General features: G+C 34.5%; 1 protein-coding gene across 1 annotated transcript; it reads left to right on the top strand.

Annotated features, from left to right (window-relative positions):
• Positions 1-390: 390 nt before the first annotated feature.
• Positions 391-18,269, top strand: LOC100893518 (integral membrane protein GPR180). Its single transcript, XM_003727869.3, has 10 exons — positions 391-750; positions 4,248-4,489; positions 5,165-5,302; positions 6,751-6,951; positions 10,448-10,554; positions 12,058-12,181; positions 12,568-12,719; positions 13,228-13,419; positions 15,042-15,119; positions 15,548-18,269. Exons 2-10 carry the CDS (start codon positions 4,342-4,344, stop codon positions 15,710-15,712), a joined length of 1,305 nt encoding a protein of 434 aa, XP_003727917.2. The 5' UTR covers positions 391-750; positions 4,248-4,341; the 3' UTR covers positions 15,713-18,269.
• The last annotated feature ends 1,212 nt before the right edge of the window (positions 18,270-19,481 follow it).

Here is a 19,481-nt window from a genome sequence, read left to right as displayed (position 1 = left end):
AAAATACGATGTAATGAAATTTGTGTTCAATATTTTTGGCGTCAGCACAATATAAAAATTACAAAACTTCAATATTTCAAACGTTAAAACATATGTTTAAACCATTCACTTTGCATAATTGAAAATAAAATTCATCTCGAAATTAATATGGGTCTGAAAACTAAAGAATACACTTCAAACTATGGCTTGCCTGCCGTGGCAAAATACATATCCCTTCGACGAGTTTACAATGTGGAAATAAAGGCGTATAATCAGTTTATTTAAGTGGGAAAATCCTTAAATACAAACATGGCATATTTTCATGAGATTATCAAATACAAAAAACGATAATTCACTGTTTAAGTGAATGTGTAGAAAAATCATAGTTGGAGGATTTATTGTCCTTTTTTGCCAGCCATAGTCTACCCAATAAATGACATGTGATGGCGCTGCCCATCGACTAAATAGTTATGACAGAGATACGACTGTGTCAGAGGTGTCATAACTCCTTAGTCAGGATGTTGTCGTTGATCTTGGCAAAGAGGGCTTGGTGAAACACGTAGCGGACAAGTTGTTCACTAACGCTGATTTAGTCAAGAAGTTAGACTTATGACGGTTTGTAGGAACGGGCCCCTGTCTGCAATGCATTTCTTCTGTACTACCGTCTTATTAGTCGCCAAAGGAGCAAGATCAAGTTCAGTCCGCCTGTCTGCTTTTCAAGACTGGCTGGTTATTATCTGTTAAAAGGAAAGGAGGTCACAAGATCTATAGGTAATATGTTCAATTTCACCGGATAATGGAAATAGTGACGGTTACTCCGGACTCTTTTTTTTCTCCTCCATATATACGCTTTTTTTTAACATTATTTTTTTGGAGATTGTTGAGCATAGTCCCATGTGTCCATATTGGTGTAAGTGAGCTATAAAAAGATAAATTCATTAATTATGTTCGTCCCACACCCACATAGATGCATTACTATCCTGGCTGTGCTATTGATTCTTAACATTTCAAACACCACTGTACAAAACTCAACTGATTTCATTAAAAATTGGTACTTTACTTTTTAGTGACGATTGATGACACCTAGTAGAATCTAACAGTTAGGTCTAGACCCTAGATCTAGATCTAGACATCTACATGTAACATTTACTAACAAAAGTTAGACGTCTAGATCTAACTAACTTAGATTCTAGGCTAGAGGTCTAGAAATCTACTACTAGGTCTAGATCTAATAGATCTAGACATAGGTCTACTAGATCTAGATCTAGATCTAGTAGTAAATTCAATTTGTTCAACTTTTCAATGTTAGAAAGAATAACTTAAAAATTCAAATTGTGAGTCCACTGTCAAACTTGCAGATCACCACATCGGCATGATTGTGTGCATTTGTGTGTTATGAGTGTATTGACTATATGTACATACATACTAGACCGAAAACTTCAGTCTCTCTAGTCGTCGGTTGTTCCACTGAGACTACGTCTGGCTCCACTAGACCTCCGATTATAGAGACTGAAGTATGGCCTATCGGGACTGTATGGGACTGTACGGAACAAATGGTTCGGTTCGACCGGACCGCGATGAATGAGATATGCAACGAGATTTTCACTCTTTACATCCTCATAACTGCTGCGATTATAATAAAAATTAAAAATAACATATATATAGCTTATTTGACTTTCGATAGCTTGCTCATTTAGATCCTAAATTAATGATTAATCCGAGAAAGTCTCGTCGTCAACATTATCCGTCTTGGTTTTAGTTGATGAATATTCATTTTTTCTTTTCGAACGTCCAATAGCTACCGTAGCTACGTACGAGTCAGCCCGGTTTGACCAACGAACTCCCACGAAACGAGTGCTCTGATTGGCCATTTGGCTATGTTTTGGTAGGTTGACCTGGAAATATTTTGGCCGCCGGGTCATATAGCCCTATGTTCGAGTGCTTGAACGTACTGTTGCACAGTTCTGAGATACAAATTGGATAATTCATATAAGTAAGTCCGTAAATTATACATTTAATATTAAGTTATCAAATTTTGATAACTGCAATTAGGACAAATGACATACCGACCTAATTTACATCTGATTTAGAAATCAGAAAATTAGATCTAAATAAAGAAAATCGGGGAGAAAATGTTTTGAATGAAAAGATGTACATTGTTGGCTCTAGCTACCCCCACGGTACGAGATCTCTGGGTTACCATCTGTATTGGGGAATGTCAACAAATGTCAGTTTTATTAAAGAAATGACCCAAATCAGATGGTTATTTCTGTCTACATACATACATACATACATACATATTGGTATTTATTTAGCGCCTTTACATGAACATGCTTAAGGCGCTTCACATTTTAAAATACAAACATAATAGTTATATACTCTCCAAGTGCATTACACTCTAAAAAATGACAATTACAAATAAAACAAATGAGTTATTAAACGTCTCTTAAATGATGCGACTGAGGTGCAAGAACGAATGCTTAAAGGGAGACTTCCAAATGGTGGGACCAGAAAAAATTATATTTTGTTGACCCTTCTTCGAATTGATGCGGGGGATTTGCAGAAGAAGGGGGTATTCAAATGCTGCCTATTAAGACGTAGTGCAGTGCTAGAGGTCAATATACATTAGAATTGACTCTCTAGTCACGTCTCTACTCTGCTTTGCTGGAGTGACTAGATATAGATCTATGTCTACATCCAGATGTCAAGCTCAAAGGAAAAAAGATTGCCCTTGACACGCCCCTATTTGATTCTTATAGAGGTGAAGCGGGAATGGTCGCTGAGCAGATAAAATGATATAAAACCAATCTCCACTTACCGACTTTATGCGTGTTGAGAAACTGCAATGAATCCTCCAAAATAATATACACAGTTCCAAATATTGCACCTTTTCCAAATGGCTCACAACAAAATCACCACAGATAAACTTAACTTGGCTAGCACAAGCGATTGTTCTCTGGGTGAATGATAGAGAAATGATATATAAATGATGATCCTCCAAATGAATTGCCGGAGATAGATTTGTTCCAAGTGTATGCAGGAACAAAGTATGAAGATGTTCTTGAATTGACGTGTTGCTTCGATGAAGATTTTTGAGAAGTCGTGTAGAGAAGAGAGTTAGAGAGAAGATGTTGTTTTCAATTTCAATTCAATTCATATTTATTTCATTTCCAACAGAAAGGTAAACGAAGATAGACTATTATATTTTTTTCATACAAAAACATAGACTCATTTTTTCTGGAAACTATACAAAAACACTTTGCACATAATAAAATTATTACAAGACATGCATTCTTAATTTATGAGGAAATGGGGGAGATCCACTAAAAAGCAGTGCTTGTAGTTCGTGGATCCCCCCCAAAAAAATATATAATTGTTTCAAATTTTGCCTACGAAGACTTGGAAAACACAAGACAATATTACAAAACAAGTCGAGTGGATACATCGCCGAACTAACGATCACAAGGTCCGCTGTTTACATGTAAGTCCCGCCGCAGCGTTGATGTCCTTAGGCAAGACATTGTTCTACATTTGCCACACTCCACCCAGGTAAAGTATAAATGGGAACCTGGTAGGGATTTATTCCTTGAAAAGCAGCACGTGTGCCAGCTACACTGCTAAAGCCAGGATAGACCTAATTATGCTGCTTTATTGTCGAGCGCTTAGAGACTTCTGATAAAGTAGGTATTAGGCGCTATATAAGCAAATAGAATTATCATTATTATTTCGAATGAACTAGATGACTCAAGTCAATACAGAACCTCTCACAGTCTCACCTGCTTTGCTCACATTCAGAGAATTAAATGTGATGTTACAAAGCACATATCATTATCAAGTAACACACATTGAGCCACTCCAGCAAAGCATAGCGAGTCGATGCTAATGCGTATTGACCTCCAGCACTGCACTACGTGTTAATAGGCAGAATTGCACTCACGAATAGTCCATACACACATAAATGCACGCAATAAAGACGATGTGGCTGATCGACAAGTTTGACAGTTAATTTACAATTTGATTTTGAAATTACTCTTTCTAACATCGGTAAGTTAAAAAAATGTATTTTACTGCTATTTAGGTGTCATCAATTGTCACTAAAGTACCGATTTTGAGTGAAATCAGTTGAGTTTTGTAAAGTGGTGTTTCAAATGTTGAGAATCAATGGCACAGGTTTTAATACACAGCCAGGATAGTAATGCAGCTAGATGTATGTGTGCATTGAGCAGGGACTTGTTATAAGTATTGATTCCTGTTTATTTTGTTTACAGGTGGATGTTAATTCAGTACCAGTACCACTATACATGTGGATCTTTATGCTGATGAAAACTTTGGAGGAAAAATAGACAAATAACCTTGGAGAAGATGAGGTTCACTGGTGCCCCAGCTGTCGTTTGGATATTTCTATTTGTAATAACACACAGAGTACACTGCAAGACAACACTGGGTGTTTTCAATTCTCTGCAAGCTGCAAAGGCCAAAGGACTCTTCGTTACAGAATTCTGTTTCACAGGTACAAAATCGAATCATTGATTGAAGATCCTGGATTTATGCTGGTACATGATGTTGGCTTGCATATTTTGGTGTACCTGTACAAGGTACATTTAAGTGATTGGGGGGAAAATCAATCAAATCTATATAAATGACTAAAAATTACTTACAAATTTATTCATTAATTGTTTTTGTATCATTATTATTATTACTATTATTATTATTATTATTATTATTATTATTATTATTATTATTATTTTATATTTATTATTTATATATTTATTTTAATTCATTTATTTTTCTTTTTTTTTGTGTGTGGGGGGGGGGGGGGGATAGTACTATTGACTTTGCTGATTAATCAAAAACAATGTTCTTATTTTGTCATAACCCTCGAAACCTTCAAGGCTTGCAGTGAAAATGCTATTCTGCAATTGTACTGCCATAACACATGTATATGAATGAATATTTATTTGTTCTGAGACTAGTTTTTCTTTCATATTGAAATTCAAAATGGGTTCATAAATGTGTGATGCAGTTTGATGCCATGGAATATGTTTGTGAAGCATACCAGTTTGTAAACTTGGGGTCAAGTAAGAATTAGAATTGAATTACTTTATAGTGAATAAATATTATTTTGTAATAATCTTAAAGTGATCTAGATTACATTCATGACAACCTATTATTCCCATTTATTTAGATACCACAGGAGGACTGAATTACACCTTGAATGCCACAACTCCAGGAGGCAAACTTTATTTCTACTCAAAGCAGAGCTGGGCTGAAGCAGAAAGCAACACAGATTGTGCACATAAGTTTATCAAGGCTGAATATAGTGGTGAGATGTAGAAATTAAATCGTAATCTGATGATTTTGGGCAAGGCCAAGGCATTTTGTCCCATAGTATACAAATAATACACAGCAGCGAGGGCATTAGTAAGAATTTCCCACACAAGGTACCTTTGGAACACGCCTAACGTCTAACACGCCCGAGTTGATAGCCGAGGGTGTTTGGACTGTTTTGAAGGTACAGAGTGTGGGTGATACTAATTTTACTAATGCCCGAACAAAATGATGTGTATTATTTGTTTTATAAGATTATGTTTTATTTGTTTTATAAAATTATGTTTTACAACATAATTTTACTAATGACCGATCTTTATCATTTGATAATGACCGGTTGTTATAAAAATTACGTCTTTGGCCAAATAAATGCCTGGTCACGTGTAGGCTCTTAACCATTTGTTTGATTAGGATCCACGTTATCATCTTATAATATCCATTAATGACACCACATTTTCTCGTATACCATAAATCTTACTTTCATTTATTTATTTATTCAATAATTTATTTATATATTTATTCATTGCAATCAAACCTTTGATTTCAAATACAAATAATAGCCCAAAGCAATACGTAACAAACTTGCAGTGTTAGTGTTTACATGATAAACTTATTAAAGTGTGTGGCACATTGAAGAGAAAATCCAGCCTTGAAAGCAAATTACATTAGAGAACTGCAGGAAAATCAAAAAAGTGGACGGGTGAAGTTTGAATGAAGTCATACCCCAAGAAATGAGAAGGTTATAAATTGTTAAAAGTTGTAGTCATTATAGGTGTGGTCTCTGTGATGTAGTGGAGGACAACTTTCCAATTTTTTTTCCAATACACAAAATGGTTATATTACAATTTTTCCCCCAAAATGTATGAATCTGGAGGGTCTTTTTCTTGAGAGGAACTATGATAATATGTTGTCCACAGTGTTATAGCTAGAGATTTTTTAGTGGTGGGGGCGACTTCATCAACACCATTTAAATCTTAAATCCAAATTTGCTTTCATATAAATGAATGTACATGTATTACAAGGCCCAAGTAAATTAGATGCTAGAACTAGATGTCAGTAATATTCCATAAAAAATAAAAACTAGGTGAGGTTGGTATATTTTTAGCAAGTTAGGATCAAATAATAAAGAGAGCATAGATCTATGTTAAAAATGACTTAGATTTATAATAAACGTTAAAGTTGATTAGGAGTGGTGGTACTAATATTCGTCTTTCTCGACGGTTTTTCGTTGTAATATGCACCACATTTTATTTACATCATCTCTAATATTAACTGTAGATATCATTCTTTATATTATTAAGTTGATCATGTCAAATTTATTTTAGAATTTGCCTTGTGTAGCCTTCCATTCAACAAAACGATTTGATATCTGTGTGGCCCTGCTTGACTATATTCTGTAATTTTTATTTGAAAATTTAAATGTAATCATATTTTTTTAAACAGTCAATCTGGTCCAAAAAGGAGGAAATCACACTACACTGCAGCTGAAACACGCAGGTCGCTGGCGAGTGATGTATGGAGACTCGTATACCTGTAGTCCTGTTTTACCACAAGAGAATCCAGTCTATATCAGTTATGATATTCGTCTGTTTAACTTGGATTCATTTGGCAAGCCGCTCAGTCATTTTGAATGCCAGGACAAAGGTTAGTCATAATACAGTAAATGGTGGTATTGACAACGATTCATGAAATCGATTTTTAAAAAAAGGTAATAATAACAATAACTATGATATTGTTAATGTTTATTATATTTTTGATCAATGAAATCTTGTTCAGTGATTGGTCAACAGAGCATCACGTGATCCAACATAACATTGCTATGATGTAACCGTGACGTCATCCATGGTATAGTGCACTATACCATAGCACTATACCATGGATGACGTCATAGATATGCAATCGATCAAGATCAATGTGCTATCGGTCCTGGTCGCGTTATGTCCGTCAGCGCTGCTCTCACCAGCCAGAGCACCAGTACTATACTCAACTTCAGTGTCAGTAAACATTATTATTAATATTTAATATATAAGGTTGGTTTGAAAAATATAAAACAAATATATCATGCATTATATACCTCACTTAAGAAATCCAGCCATCTGATTGGTCGAAATTGCAGTCATGGTTTTAGCCATTCCCGTTAATAAACGAAAAATGCCACGCCCATGTAATAGTTTGAGGGTAAAATTCAAGTTACATGTACGTGTGCAAAGAATTGGTTGCTAGGGCTAGCTTAATTTACCAATTTTTAATTCAGCGCAGCGCAGACGACCGTCCGTAGGCCTACGGCAATCTCGATCGTACTGAATTCCAAACAAGGCAAAAATGGCTGAAGAAACTCTCCCAAGATTTCAACTTCTTGATAATGATAAAATGCAAGACTTTATTAAATCTGAAGAACACCAAAAGGGTACGTGAAATTCTCCATAAACTTATGTTTATTTTGCGCTATATAAATATTGTATTATTATTATTATTATTATTGTGTGCTAAAACCTTCCCATAGAGATTGCACACATCTCTAGATCTATGCAGTCCAAGTGCATTGCGCACTCATGCTAAATTGGTCGATGTTTTAATTACCAAAATGAGATTCAAACCAATATTGCTCGTGATCCTGAAGGTGATACTCAATAAGTGAGGTGTCATATGAAAGAGCAGGTTTTTCTCCATATTCCCCACAGGGGCCCACCCCCCAAATTTTAAAATATCTTACTTAGAGTCAGAGTAGAAATAAACTCTCAAAGATACACTCATAAAAAACAACCGTGCAGATAAACTAGAGAAAGGCCAAGGTGGTGTCATAAGTTGACACTTTTTTTCGGCATATAAAAGTATTAATGACTGCTTTAATATTCGAGAAATAGTTGTTTTTATACGCTCTCGGGAAGGTTACAATTGGGCTATTGTAACCTTCCCTTGAGCATATAAAAACAACTATTTCTTTCAAAGCAGTCATTAATACTATACTATTTCAAGCCACTAGTGAAATTATGGATTCCTCAGCGACAGAAATAGCACTATTTTCTGAGGGACGTAGTGCTATTCCTGCCACCTCGATTCATAATTTCAACTAGAGCCTCTAAGTGCATGGTATATTTGTTTATCATACAACGCCTACTATGATTCTTGCAACCTCATTGGTCAATTCTTGATCACATGACATGCGCTAAAAGTACCATTGAACGGCATCATTTTCCAGCAGTGCAATTTTGTTTGATCCTTTCGCACCATTGCACTCTGACGTCACTAACGATGTACAAAGTATATGGTGAGCTAAGTGACGTCAGAGTGCAACGGTGCGAAAGGATCAAACGAAATTGCACTCCGTGTAACAATAAACATAAAGGTTGGTACGCGCCGTGCATGGTACGCCCGTGGTTTGCTGCCTGTTTAATAGTGCGCGCTCACTATCAGCAGTTTCATCAATTGAAAACAAACAAAAAATCGCTGAGATTTAGGCCTACGAAAACTGTTTTAAGCCCGTTAACGTCCGAGGTGTTGTATAAAACAAATAGTGAATGGTCTTTATTCGTGCAATGGAACAATATTTTGCATTCGGTGAAAGATGAGACGCTCCATTCAACTCGGCTGCGCCTCGTTGAATATAGCATCTCTTATCTTTCACCTCGTGCAAAATCTTGTACCATTGCACTCATGACCATTCACTATTTTTAAACTATCATATGAGAGGCTACAGCCTTTGCCTATATGCAATGGAGCTTCTACATTAAATTAATAAGGATGATGATAATCATGGTGATATTCATAATTCCAAATATAATGCTAATGTTAAAGTAACTTTCATTATTATGATAAATGTTATGATGATGATGTTTACATTGTAATGATAATTTTACTTGTATTGATTATTATGTTAAGAATGATTTATGAACATTGTTGCAATTATGATCATGATAATTCTAATAATCATAATGACAATAATTGTAATATTGATTAAATGGATTAAGAGTGTACATTGATTTCAATGATAATTTTTTAAATATGGTTATACTCATGATATTCAATGGTTATGATGATAATCATTATTATTATTGTAATAAGGTAGATTATGTGTACAAGTACAAGTACATGTATGTCTAGGGTATGTACAGATATGATATGTAATCTCTGAAACCAATCATGAATTGAAGTGTTTTTTAATGCTGGTGCTAGTATTTCCTTGAGATCAGAGAATGTGTAGTCACTGTAGTGTAGTGTACGGTTGACTATTAATCAGAGAAAGCATATGGAATGAAGCTTGCAGTATGCGAAATGCAACTAAAAAAAGAGTCGTGTTTGAATAAGCAAATAATTACCAAGTATACTGGGGATGGAACAAACTATCATTGCCGGCAGGCAGAGGTGGTCTTAATACTACATGTATCTTCTCCAGCTTAAGCTGAGATCACCAAGGCAATTATAGTTTGTCCAGTCATCAGAATATAGAAGACCTGCGATGATTTGCTTTATATTCCAAATACACAATACTTTTAGGTCTAGATCTAACATTAAATTGGTTAATGTTTTATACCTGATTATACAACTCACTCCCAGATCCTAATCAAATGATTGGTCATGCGCGGTCACATGTGATTCATTTACTGAGCCTATATTGCACTTGTTTTCATGAAAAGGAGTGCAATATTTTCCAGTACTATTGAACTCATTTTCAGAGCACAGTAGTGCGCGTATAGGTTAGAGCACTTAATAATGCGTGAGCATGAGCCCATCTTGGAAGGACAGTAGGCCTTCTGCCGCTTCTGGGTTACAGGAGAATGTTAATGTCCAATTTTCTAAACTTGTACATTTACCCGGTACATACACGCTATATATATCCTGTTTCTTGTTTCCTGTAAAACCCCCTTTTTCCTTGTGCTCCCTCCCCCTCTCTTGCTTTCTCTCTCCTTCTATCTCTTTACCATATTTCTTGACTCTCCCTCAATCTATCTCCACTCAACATTCTCCCACTTGCTACCTCATTTTCCTTTCAACGGCAGTAATCAGTACTTGGACAATTTAATGATTTGTCAATTGCATGTTTTGATCATACCATATGTTTATAATTAGTTACACTTTACAATTTTGTATTCAGTAATTAATATTTATTCTTTTTTTTTTTTTTTTTTTTTTTTTTGTCCAGGTCTGCTGACATACTATGAGCTTCTAACATTTGTGTATTTTGTCCTGGGTTGTATCTGTTCTCCTAAAGTATATGAAACACTCAAGAAAGGAGGGCCAATGCACGAGGTAAGTCTCATTTTATTCTTGATCATTTTGTTAAATTGATTATTGTGAAAATTGCCTTGTGCTTTATTAATTGTAACATTCATTATGTACTGTGGATGTGGATCTTAAGTCAGATGGCTCATTGAGTTTACCAAAAGCTTCAATCAATTTTACTTGATTGTTTACTCATTAATCCCCGTACTGGAGCTTTGAAAAAATACTCTTTGTGGTCTAAACATCCAACTTTGGTGGAATTAGGGATTTATGTATATACAAGTCTCCAAGTCAGCAAACCTCATGAGGTTTCATAAGGTTAATATTTATTGTCCATTTAGTGATGAACATTCATGGTGGTTCAAGGTTCCCTTAAAATATTATTTACAACAAAACCCTTTTTCCGTCAAAAGGGCCGCTTTTTTGGATGCCCCCTCTGATTGAAGGGGTGTTTGCATCAATTAAAAAAAACACCTCTGAAATATTGTGAATTATGATAAAATCTTTTGAAAAAATGAGGTGTGCTTAGTTTATGTGGTAGTGGCAGGCAACTCAAAACCTAAGCACGATATTTGACTTTGGCCCTCCACTTATATTTGCATTTGATATATCCATGTTGCATAAATAGAATGTTAACTAGATTATTCATACCCCTTGTAAATTTGATGTATTTTGGTGTTTTTTGTAACTTAAGAATGAAAAATGAAGGGTCTTTGTTGAAAACCTTAAGATTCTAGCTTTAATATGTCACATTCTCAAGAATGTAATATTAGGCAAACAACAACATTTGAAGGGACACAGGAAAATTACTTGAGATCGTCTTTGAATCCCAGAGCTGGCTTTTGAGGTTGTTGATGGAGGGTGCAGTGCTTTACGTAAGAGTAGTTAGTCATAAAAGTGAAGTCCACTCTCGGTGATTGAACAAAAAAAAAAAAGGTGTCCAATTCCCTGTGAGAATACACAGTTATGGGAGTTTAAAGCGACTCTGTAACATTGTTGAAGGTTGATAAATAAAACTGTGTAATTTTTTGATGAAATTTTACTATATTCCTACTACTGTACTAACCCTCTAACATGCAAACCATCCTGAAAAAATTCTCAAACCACAAAGATATTTATGATTTTCTTTGAAGGACTGTGCGACACCCTCTAACAGTTAATTCTCCCAGCCAATTTTGAATTTTTCCCAACTGTTTTTCCATGAAAATGAGACATCAGACAGGCTTCTAAAAATCTTTCAAATTTTAAATGTCTTGAATGGTAAATAGGGCAAATTCATTGCTTTGTGACGATTTACATTCACCTAAAATGTAATTAAATTGTAATAATATTGTTGGGAGAATTAAGGAATTGATCAGGTCAGTTTTATCCCAATTTTTATCATTAATGATAGTCTGTTTTCACTCAAACTTTCAGATTATCTTTAATTGTACATCTAGCATTGAAGTCATTACCTTAGCAACATTTTCTCTCTTTTGAACATTGTTACAAAGTCCTTAAATAGTTCAAATGATGTCTTTGTTCTTGCAGGTTATGAGCATGCTGGCCTCAGTACTGTCCTTCCAGGCTCTTGGTGCTTTCTCCATGTTACTCAATCTCTACAGATACTCCCAAGATGGTTCAGGATCTTCTCTTATGGAAAATCTAGCGGAATGTGAGTCCATCATTTATAGGACAAATGAGAAATATATTCAACTATGTGAATGAGTGCTTTTATTTTTCAATTGCTTGATCTATCTATTGAATATTTCATGTGAAGATTCTTTTTCTTTGTCAGAGTATGCATGAATCTAGTCTAAGATAATGAGAAAATTTGGCGGCATAATCATCAAGCAGAATTACTGTGACTTCAATTGGACTGTAGCATGTTTAAAATTTAAATCTTGACCTGACCTCTAGTGTTAGGTATTATATTTTGAGTATAAATGTCTAACTCATTGTACATTATGATCTTACTGGGCTGTCAAGTACCAGCATCAGTGTTAGATCATGCTAGTATTAATGTGGAATTTTTTGTTTTTATTATTGAATATCTTGTAGTGTTAGACATCGTAGCTCAGTTTATGATGCTGTATATGATGGTCAGTCTGTCATTGGGATGGACATTGACTTCAACCAAGACACAACTCAATGCTCATGTATGGAAGACATCTTTATTAGCCAAGATAGCAGCAGGTATAACTGCTTTACAGGTATGTCCAAAGATAGAACCAATAATCATCCTATTTGTTTTTCAATTCAATTCAAGGCATACACAAAATAAATTGGAAGGACCCCTTAGCTTATGAGGAGGGGCGGGCCCTGTACAAATATATAAAGAAAATGAGGTTAAATTAACTGAAGGTTTATAATTATGATTGCAGCATGAGCTGAATCCAGGATTTTGTTCAGAATCTGAGACAAAGATACCAAACCTCTATATAGCAAACAATGCCTAACCGGTGACCATTGGTCTCCCATGATCCTCTTTTTCTTATGTCATTTGAGAGTTGATTTGATGAGATAACCACCTGTCAGTGACCATGAAGGGAGGTCTAATCCCTCCTGGCCAAACTAGTGCAGTGGGGCTTAAGAAGTATAAATGGATAAGATAAAGGAAGCTAAAAGTATATCCGTATTTATTGCTATTCTTTGATTGTGCAGTACCTATCATGAAGTTGCAATCTAACACCTTAGTTCTTCTTTTGTTTTCCATTGCAGTGCTTTTCTATCTTACTGGAGCAGTTTCTCTTTACCCAACACTCTGCATACCACAGTCATCAGAGTGTGTTGGGTGTAGTGACCATGTTGGGCCGGGTTTGTTTGGCCCTCATCTTTGCTCATAACCTCCATCAAGTAGTATCCAAGGAGAAGAGTATAGTCAGAAGAGAATTCTACACTAACTTTGCCAAGGTACACTCACATTAGGCCTAACAAAAAAGATCTTCTATTGCCCTTTGTGACTGACCCACAAATCTTGAAATCTACAGTCGGCTTTTAAAAAAGATTTGTTTAAATTAATTTTTTTACTGTTTTTGAGAGAAAAAAAATATATTAAAGCATTTAAAACTGAGAAATATCAGCCCAAAGAGGGAGAGGAAAAAAAAAAAAAAAAGATTTCTGCCCGACCGACCCATGTTTTGACACCTAAAGGGCAATACAACATCTTTTTTTTTAAAGGCCTTATCACATCTTCATTCTTTTAATTAAATGTAATGTTAATTGTTATTATATAATTGTGTAAAGTGGGGGCACGCTACAAGAGTCCTATCTCGCACCCCGGGGCAACGTGTCTGACACGGCCGGTTGTAGCAACTACTCCGAAGATCAAGATACAGATCTAAGGAGACACGAACGAACGGAATCTTCTGTTTGGAGCCAGAAGGGAGAAGGGCAGGAGTTCATATACTTTAACACAGAGTGAATAATGCCCTTCTGTTCTGACTCTGAACAGACAATATTATTTACATTTTAAGAGAAGTTGGGATTTAGCGATCATGGATTCATACGTTTTGTTACTTTTGTTTTGAATAGATTAGTGATATGATAACATTATGTGAGCAGCAGTGAACCAATTTGATTGATCCATTTGGGAGTTTCCTTTCTAGAACTGCTGGTGTGACAAGCTGTCAACAATCATATGTAGGTACCTGAAGTGGCTACCAATCGCAGTTGCACAATTACAGTATATATGTATACGGGAAGAAAGAAAAAGCCTGTATATTACTAAAAATATTATTATAAAACGTTCAACCAGATGTTAGCTGGGTTGTTAGCTTGACAGCAATGGGTTACTTGGAGTTTCTGCTTAATATTCATATTCAACCTGAAAAGATTGAATGATGGTCAAGTCATTGCAAACCAAAATAACTTTATACAATAACAAATTAGGAAATCACCATCTTAAAGGTAAAGACCAGTTATGGTCATGCGATTGCATTGTGAAAGAAACGTTGTGGAATCTATCAGAAAAGGTTGATCATCTGGCATCTAGCATCTGCAAGGTTCTGGAATCATCAAAATGATAAGAAATTTGGCCCATTCTTTGTAAAGTTACAAGCACTATACACAGAAAGATGTATATGGGACTACCCTATATCTCTCACAGACCATGAGAGAAACAAATTTACCAAATATATGAATTAGTAGGCGGTTTCCCTGCAAATTTTTTATCATCATGTATTAGTCTAAACATATTCTTTCACATGATTGGTAATGAGAGCTTCCATTTCATTGTTTGAAATTGGGGCGTTTCCAATACTGTTCTTTACCTTTAAGTAAATAGGTAATGAAGAGCAAATGAAAGCACATCTTTTCATTTACCTTTATGTTGTAGTTTTATGCACATGAGAAGCTCTTCCAGTGCAGTAGAATATAGTTTTGACCAATCAAACTCCATATGCGGTAGCGTATATTTAATAGTCATTGTACCACCCTTTTTAACATGTGAACGCTCTTCGATAATTAATTAGTTTTAGTTTATAGATTTTATCAAAATAAGTGTCCTGCATTTACCTTTTCTTTTTTTTCTTCAGATGTCCTTTATATGGTTCTTTGCATATCCAGTTTTAGTCTTTATTTCATTGCTGTTCTCACATTACATCAGAAAACGGGTAAGACATTTAAGTCCATGTGGCTGACATGACACCTACTATATAAACTACTCATTTTATGACAATAAAATAATTATTTATGTATATTGAACTCTTCTGTATATAAGTATTATTATTATTTAAGTATATAATAATTCTGTTGTCAAATTTTCTCAAATTGATTTTTTTTCTTCAATATGAGAACTTGTTATTTAAATTATTTGAAATGTTTTGAGTATTTCATTATAATTTTTGTTGTTGAATTATTCAAAAAATAAAAATGTGCAGTTTGATTGATCTAAAGACAAAATTGTCTTGTCCAAATTATACTCTTAGTCTACCATTGTTGTTATCTGTTGTATTGTGTTTCACAAAGATCTTTTTTTTATGTTATAATGAATAGTACTCTTACTTTCTATCTACCTTTTATCTATATCCCTTGGTTACAGTTTTTAATCATGACTATAACGTCTGTGCAAGCAACCATCGTAGTGCTACTCTATCGTCTCTTCCTCTCCCGAAGTCTTTACTGGGAAATCTCATCGTTATCTTCATCATCATCCTTACCCCTACGACTAGAGAAGAACTTCAGTATGAAAAATTATTCATCATGACATAAAGCATCCAAAAGATTAGAATCATTAGATAGATAAACATGTACTCCTATTTCTCTTGATCATGTATTATTATGAATCCTTATATAAATGGAAACATTTTATTGAGCATGAGGTTTCTTGTACCCTTCAAATGTAAGACTGCAAGTGTTTTTTTTTTTAAATCCATATATTGTAGCAAAATACAATTCTATGCTTTCTCCCTCATTTTGTGGAACTAGGGTTTACGTTTGATTCCAGCTTGTTAGGTATTGTGCGAAAGCCCTAAATATTTATTTTTGGGGAAAAATAATGGTTTATGATAAAGTTGGGTATTTTAGTATGTCATTGCACTGTATTAAAGAGAAAGTGTCTTTTCAGAATTCACGATTTTCAAGGTGTTCATATATGCACTGAGGAAAGGTTGAAATATAAGGAAAATCCCTGATTGGGGTGTGAATATATCTTAAATGTTCATATATATATATGTAAATAGAATAAAACTGTAATACATGTAATAGTTTTTGTAGAAAATAAAGAGTATTTATCACATCGTATCTTGTTTTTTCTCCCAGGCATTACTCTTGATCCATGTATTGATGTGTGCAGCTAACTAGCTAAGACATTGCAAGGAAGCATGGACACTCAATATAATGAATCTATTATCCACGATCTATCTTGCAAAAGTATTTGTTTTATCAACTGCCTGTCCATGTTTAAAACTATATTGATGGTCTTCAATATCTTTTCAGCAATTTTGATGCTTTCTCTAACCATTTTTATTTTTTTGCATACCGGTATTACATTGTGGTAGAAATGTGTGCTTTAAATTTATGTTTTTAAATCATTATACATTTTTGTCTTTATATCCTTGTGTTTGTAGATCTATAAATGTATTATTAGATTCCTGATGTTACTGTAGTAAACAATTAATAGTTACTTGCATCCTTTTAAGTCTCAATAGAATAGTGATTAGTTGACGTATTATTTTTCCTTAAATCTTGGAAATACATGTATAGTATGCTAAGAATAAGAGTGGCATCTTTTATGTGCCAGGATATTGTCAGAATGTTTTTAATTACTTTTCTGTTCATGGGTTGAAAATCTCATCCAAGAAAGGAAACTTTCTGTTATACCAAGTCATATTAAAAGCTAAAATTAAAGATGAAATCCAGCAGTGAAAGTTTGAGCAAATTCTGATTAAAAATAAGTAAGTTATGATCTTTTGTAGTTGCGATCAATCAAACACACAATGGCAACTCTGTGACATATTTTGCGAGCTCTCTCTCGTTTGCTCCGTACATAAAATGTCATAAAACTTTCATTTTTTTAGAGAGAAAAGAGAAACAAATAGATCAATGTACATCCATCTACAGATGTTAACAAAGAATACTAAATGCAGTTGCCATTTTTTGCAATTTTATTTTTCTCACAACTCTACGACTCAACCGGCCGGCTGGGAGTGAGTTCTAGTTTGTTTTGTTTTGTTTTGTTTGTCTGTTTTTTTTTTTGAGGGGGGGGGGGGGGGGGGGGGGAGGTAATGAGCTCTAGATTTTGTTTTACTCTACACCCCCCCCCCCTTTTTTTTCTTAAAGCTTAAATTAACGTTACTATCTATCAATAACATAACATATTACATACATGAAGAATAGAACAATAGAAGAAAAATAACTAAAAATAAAGGACATATCTGTTTCTCAGTTCAGTAATGTATTTGTTTCCTGTGAAAGAAAATTGACTTCCTACATTTTTTGCGTGGATAGAGCAAAGCATAGTAAACGAAAAAGGGGGACCAGCACAATTATTTTGTGTGAATAGAGTTCTTTTGTATTTGAATTAACCTTTAGTGCCAGGTGATTTATAGTAATTAAAGGCAAATCCAACCTTGTTTGCAAACTAGTCTAGATGAAAGCAAAAACATCAGAGAAGTAGACTGGTGAAAGTTGAATCTACTGACCAAACTGGCAATTTGATATTTGTATAGACTTGGTGATCTCATATTTTGAACATTCAACACTTTGTTATTATTGTTGCAATATATTTCAAACTTTCGCCATTTTGTTCTCTGATTTTCTGCTTTCGTACAAATGAACTTATTACAACGGTTGGGTTGCCTTTAAAGAGCAATCTTTCTTAACAAAACATGCAAAATGCTATGAAGACACTTATAAGAATTTAGCAGTAAAACTACACACATATATAGCTTTTTTTATAAAACTTTATTTATAATTATATATCTTTATTTAGTTAATCAGGGTCAAATGTAGGATCAATACTAATTATCTTGGTGGGGGGGGGGGGGGGGTTATATCCCCCATTACCCCTTTAAGGACCATTACTTAAATGTGAACTTCTGTGGGTATTATAGTTATGAGCTAGTACAGGTTAATTGTAATTTAAATGGTAGCTTCCAAAAACGTACATGTAGAAATGTGTGTAGTATGCTCTCAAGTACTCATGAGCGAATACATGCTGGCTGTATATTAGAAATGTACAATGTATTTAAAACATTTGACTGCAGAAATGTAAATAAAATAATAATTTGTATAGAAATGTTGTCTTCCATGTATTTGCCAAACTATGTGGTGTATATCTTTCTCATTCATTTGATCCTTGTTTTTGGTTCTGTTTTTTTTGCTAGTGCTTTAATTTGTTTATATTCTCTTCTGAATTATTTTTCTATCAAGTTTAGGCTATTTATAATTTTTCACCAGCTCATAAGAGGTCTTGATTGTATTCAGCTGTTAGTAGGACAGCTGCACTATACAATAAGCGGACAACAACGATGACATATTTTACCCGATTTGGCCATGAAGTGCGACGATAAACTTGCCATATCCCTTCATCCAACCCCCCCCCCCCTCTATCCCACCTCCTCAATAATCCAAGGACCACATCTCTCAGAAGTTGACTTCTTCATGCGAGGATTAAAGATGGTGTTTATGTCCCGTTTGAGGGGATCGAGTTGTTTCCTATGTATTAGCAATTATCTAAACGTCTGTATGTTGCAAAATATGAGTTGTATGCAGCCCTGCACATCAACAGGAATCATCGTATATTTGAATTTCACCCTACCTTTAATTGATTTTGACCACTTTTTTCTAGCATCAGGGCACATTTTATTTTATAGAATAGGCCTATGAAATCTCCTTTGTCAAGAAAAATGATTACATGTAGGTAGCGCTTACCAAAAGTGACCATGATGGCCATTTGGGGACAAAATGTGGACAAAATGACCAAAACATAGTGAGAAGGGTCAATAATCTGTGCAAAATTTCACCCCGGAACGACACATCTGAAATTTTTGTCCCATAATGCATTACGTCAAATAACAGTGGTGTCACTAGATGGCACTGGATTTTGAAAAGCGATCAACCCCCATACATGTACATTCTACAAACATCACCCTTTACAAAAAGTGTAACACTGTGCCAAGCAACATGGGAGGAAAGAACAAAAATATTGTTTAAAATTCTTTTATATGTTATTCTTATATGTATGCTGTGTATGCTGTATATGCAGCCTATACAGAATAGCTTATCAGCTTTAATATAACAAAAATATAACAAAATTCAACACAAATCACATTGGTATATATCTCATGACACATTTGTGTAATATATACTTCTTACATAATCTTTACAAGAACATGAATATGAAAAAAAATGATCTGATTATTCAAACCTAAAATGAAATCCCCTGTCACCATATAATTTTTTCTCTCAAAATCACAGATACCCATGTACTGTGTTGTTATCAGAGAAACTGAAAGATTGTATCTAAGGACCGG

This window comes from Strongylocentrotus purpuratus, unplaced genomic scaffold (genome assembly GCF_000002235.5).
Source record: "Strongylocentrotus purpuratus isolate Spur 01 unplaced genomic scaffold, Spur_5.0 spur5_scaffold_12, whole genome shotgun sequence".
NCBI classification, from domain to species: domain Eukaryota; kingdom Metazoa; phylum Echinodermata; class Echinoidea; order Camarodonta; family Strongylocentrotidae; genus Strongylocentrotus; species Strongylocentrotus purpuratus.
The sequence above is the reverse complement of the archived record's forward strand: the minus strand, read 5'-3'. Positions and strand labels throughout refer to the sequence as shown.

Bases quoted from the DNA above. Each gene is read 5' to 3' on its own strand.
- LOC100893518 (XM_003727869.3), top strand. From the start codon at position 4,342: ATGAGGTTCACTGGTGCCCCAGCTGTCGTTTGGATATTTCTATTTGTA. The intron at 5,303-6,750 runs GTGAGATGTAGA...TTTTTTAAACAG, and splicing joins TATCAAGGCTGAATATAGTG to TCAATCTGGTCCAAAAAGGA. The intron at 13,420-15,041 runs GTACACTCACAT...TTTTTTCTTCAG, and splicing joins TCTACACTAACTTTGCCAAG to ATGTCCTTTATATGGTTCTT.